We start from the raw sequence: 4,281 nt of genomic DNA, 5'->3' as shown, positions 1-4,281 counted from the left end.
ACGCTTGTAAGGTGATACTAAATTACTGCTATTATAAAGCTCATGGTCACACTCTTTAACCTGATGTTCCAGATTTAAGATAATGGTTTGATCTCAGGGTATAAAGATAACTGGGCCAAATTTGAACTTTTTTCAATGAATGGTAAGTGCTAATAGTGACATTATGGGATATTATTCATCTCACCCAGTGTTTAATCGGAATGGCCTATCTGGATTTATTAACCCTATTATTACTGGAATATTAAAGTTGATTACTTTAAAAATGAATGTATGATGTTTGATAGCTAAAATAATGCCTTCAATAAGATTCTATTATGATTCCAGGCTCACTGATTCAAGAAAATAACCAGTTGTTCCTCACATTCTTATGGGAGGAGAAAGCTTCCTTAGACTATGACATATGCACATTTTGCGCAGATATCCGAGGACAACTCCTTCTTTGGGAATGGGTTTTGAATAAGACAGCAAAGGCAGAGGTGTTGCCATCAATAGTGACCTAAAATCTGTACATTATACTCATTTCCAGAATTCTAGGTTCCACCTCACCTAAGCAACATATATAGTGCCCTTCATGTGGGTTAGCATCCCGGAGCGCTTACAGTGATGGAACTTGAAGCCATCCCAACATTTTGCCCTGCCAGGAATCGAAGCCAGGTCTCTCGCTTGCAAAGCGAGAGCTCTAACCACCGAGCTACAGGACACCACGTCTAAAGATGGGCAAGGATAGGGTAAGGTGAAGGTATTGAGGCAGAGAGTTCCAGAGTTTCGGGGAGTAGTGGCTGAAAGCAAAGTCGCCGATGGTGGAGCGGAGAGGACAAGGGACATGCAGAAGGCTGCAGACAGTTGAGCAAAGGGAGTGAGGAGAGGAGACAAGCGGGTTGTAAGCGGATTGGAGAGGTAGGGAAAACCAACTACAGAAGCTGGACATACGACCTTCTCCCTCTACCAACAATGAACTAAAATTGGCAACGAGGAGGTGCAGGAGATCGGTGCAGAAGGAGTATTGCCTCAGTTTTCCTAATTGTCCTGTGGGGAATCATCTTGTTGGAATCTTGCTAAAATGGTACAGCCAAAACTAGGATTTTGTCATGCAATGGATGACAGATGTAAAACTGCAATCCACCACTCTGTGGCACTTTGCCCTGGATCGCCTGTAGTTTTATTATTTTAGTTGCAAGTTATTATATGTTGTGGGCACAATGTGTGGTAGAAGCTGGAAGAATTAATGGAGATGCTGTGTCCACAATTTTGTGCATGGGTGCACATGAGTCATTATAATTTTTATTTTGGGTGGTGGTGGTGGATTGGAAACAGTTGGACGATAGTAAATGGGTAGAACATGGAATGGATGCAAAAAGGAAACATGGATCAACCAGGGCAATGACACAGAAATTGTTAGTCCACTTCTATACTAAACAAGTGTTGTTCAATGAGTGGTGACTGAATGAATGACGTATGGGGCCTACAAGAGTCTGATTTGTTTTTAAAGATACATTATCAGTACCTTCAATTTTATTGACAAATATAAGTACTGTATTGTGAAAATTGTATCCAATGAGATTTGTGTATACAGTGTAAACATCCCAGTCATTGTAGTGAAACTACAATAACATTTCCACTAATCTCAGGGTTGTCAATATCACGGCCTGTTGGAGTGACATTTATAATTTAAAAAACTGTCATGAACTGCATAACAATCAAATCGACTGGAGTTGCTTGTATTTCAAAGTCACCCAAAATAGGTCACTTTTAATACCAAATAAATGATTCAGAGACCCCTGTTTGGAGAGCTTTATTGCTGAAGTTTAATATCAATCAGTGACACAGACTTTAAACTATTTAGACACTTGGAAACCCTGTTTATTTTACAGTGACGTCCATCCCAATACGTCGTACTTTAAACACGACCATAAACGAATGAGGATTCACAAATTTGGCACCACTCCCAACAGCAGTGACACCACAGATCTGCAGCCCTCTGTGGCCCGGAGCCGCTCGGCTATTTCCGCCGGTGGTCCGGAGCCGCTCGGCTATTTCCGCCTGTGGCCCGGAGCTGCTCGGCTATTTCCGCCGGTTGTCCGGGAGCAGCTCTCTGCTATTTACGTCGCTCTCCGCTTCCAGACGGCTTTATGTCTGCGGCGGCAGTGCGCGTGCGCAGTCGCCATCTTGCCCTCCCAGGGCACAGTAGCGAGTGACAGAGACTGTGAGTGAAAATCATAATAATAAATAAAGAGGAAAAGAAAAAGGAAGCCGGGCCGAGCCTGCGGGCAACCCCAGAGCACCCGCAAACAGCAGCCTCTCCCGGGGTTATCTATCCATCCCCCCCTCCCCCTCCCCCCCAGCGGCGGCTCTTCCTGCCCCTCTCGCTGTCTCTGGCTTTAGTTTGAATGATGCGGCTGAACGGCCGGCGGAGGCGAGTCCCGGCACCAGCGCAGCGTCGCGCCGACGTGACCTGTTGGTGCCGCTGCTAACTGAGCGGCGTCTGTGAGAGACGAGAGTAAGAGACCCGGGGCCCTGCGCTCCTCCGCGGGAAGCGTGTGTGCTTTAGTCAGCGAGGGAGACACACACACAGACAGACAGACACACACAGTACAGACAGACAGACAGACGGGAGGTGTCGGACAGGGAGAGGAGGAGGAGGAGGAGGAGCCGGGGCGGCTGGACCGGCGCTGACTGCACCGTCGGCGTTTCGCCGCCTCGCTCAATGGCTGCGGGTGGTGGTGGCGGTGGCGGCGGTGGTCGCGGCGTCTTGAAATGAGCCGAGAGGTGGAGAGGGGGGAGGAGGCATCTGGTCTCAAGAGAGGCAGCAGCTAAGTCAGCCACAGAGAGAGAGAGAGGGGTGTTAGGGACAGTCAGAGGCAGGAGCCAGCGGTTGCTCTCGCTGCCCGTGTGAGGGTGGGTGGGTGTGAGGGTGAGCGGCCGCGACGCCCCCCCTCGTTGCCCGGTCGACTTGAAATTGAATTGCTCGTTCCTTTGCTTCCGTTGCCGGTTTGTCGCAGTTTGTCCGGGAGGGGGGAGGGGAGGGGAGAGGGGGGTTTCTTTTTTTTTAAAAAAGGGTGAAGCGCTTTCCCTTTCCTTTCCTCCCTCGTCCGCCCGCCCCCTTCTTCTTCTTCTTCCTCCTCCTCTCCGAGTGACAGGGCCGGCGGCTGCTCTTTAAATGTGATGATGCACCAGCCGGAAAGTGCGGCGGAGAGGAAGATGGCGCACCCGCCGTACCCCCGGAGGAGCAGCAGCAGCAGCACCGCCGCCGCCAGCCTCCCCGCCACAGCCGGCGCTGGCCTCACCAGCGCCCCCGGCTCGTCCGCCTCCCTCAGCAGCCTGATCGGCGGGGCCGGCGCCGGCCTCCCGCACCCTCCTCACGCAGAGGAAACCCCGGCTCACGCCCGCTCGTCCGCTTCGCTCGCCACGGCTTCGGTCTCCTCGCCGTCGCCGTCGCCGGGGCTCGGCTCGCTGCCGGGGGGGGGAGCTGCCCCGGGACCGCAGCTGCCCCCTCAGAGCCTGAGCCTCCATCCCCAGCCGCCGCCGCCGGCGCCGCCGACCGTCTCGGTGGCCGGGGCTCAGATGAAGAAGAAGAGCGGCTTCCAGATTACCAGTGTCACTCCGGCCCAGAACAACGCCGGCTCCAACAACAGCATCGCCGAGGACACCGAGAGCTACGACGACATGGACGAGTCCCACACCGAGGACCTGTCGTCCTCCGAAATATTGGACGTGTCCAGGGCCACCGACTACGAGCCGGAGAGGAGCTCGTCGGAGGAAACGTTAAATAACGTCGGGGATGCTGAGACTCCCGGCGCGCTGTCTCCCAACCAGCCCCGGCTCCCTCAGCACCAGACTGCTTTATTTAATGGGAGTATCCACAGCCTTCACCCACCGCAACACCATCACCCTCCTCACCATCACCAACACCAACAACAACAACACCACCACCACCCACGCCATGGTGGCAGGACCCGGGTTAGTCGGTACCGCTAATGCTGCTTCGGGAGGAGTCATCGCCTCTGCAAATGTTTCGGCGCCCACCGCTTCAGAAAAAAATGGAATCCATGTGCCCGTTTCTGGGTTAGTAACGAGCGCTGTCGGCACTCCCGCACCACCAACTTCCAACATCAGCACCACGGGTAATGGTAACGCCAGCGCTGCGAGTGGTCCGGGCAGTGCTCATCTGGGCAACATTGCCCTGACTAGTAGTGCAAAAATGAACGTCACTGGGGCAAGTAGCAGTGTTAATGTTACTGCTGTCAGTGCTTCCTCAAATGTTAATGCAAGTTCCACTAGTGC

The 4,281-nt window shown here is 52.7% G+C and overlaps 1 protein-coding gene across 1 annotated transcript; it reads left to right on the top strand.

Annotated features, from left to right (window-relative positions):
• Positions 1-3,533: 3,533 nt before the first annotated feature.
• LOC121848922 (TSC22 domain family protein 1-like) lies at positions 3,534-4,048 on the top strand. Its single transcript, XM_042334668.1, has one exon. It carries the CDS (start codon positions 3,562-3,564, stop codon positions 3,973-3,975), a length of 414 nt encoding a protein of 137 aa, XP_042190602.1. The 5' UTR covers positions 3,534-3,561; the 3' UTR covers positions 3,976-4,048.
• The last annotated feature ends 233 nt before the right edge of the window (positions 4,049-4,281 follow it).

The sequence above is a fragment of the Callorhinchus milii genome, unplaced genomic scaffold (assembly GCF_018977255.1).
Source record: "Callorhinchus milii isolate IMCB2004 unplaced genomic scaffold, IMCB_Cmil_1.0 Scaffold4, whole genome shotgun sequence".
In the NCBI taxonomy this organism is placed as follows: Eukaryota; Metazoa; Chordata; class Chondrichthyes; order Chimaeriformes; family Callorhinchidae; genus Callorhinchus; species Callorhinchus milii.
This window is presented reverse-complemented; position numbering and strand designations above follow the sequence as displayed.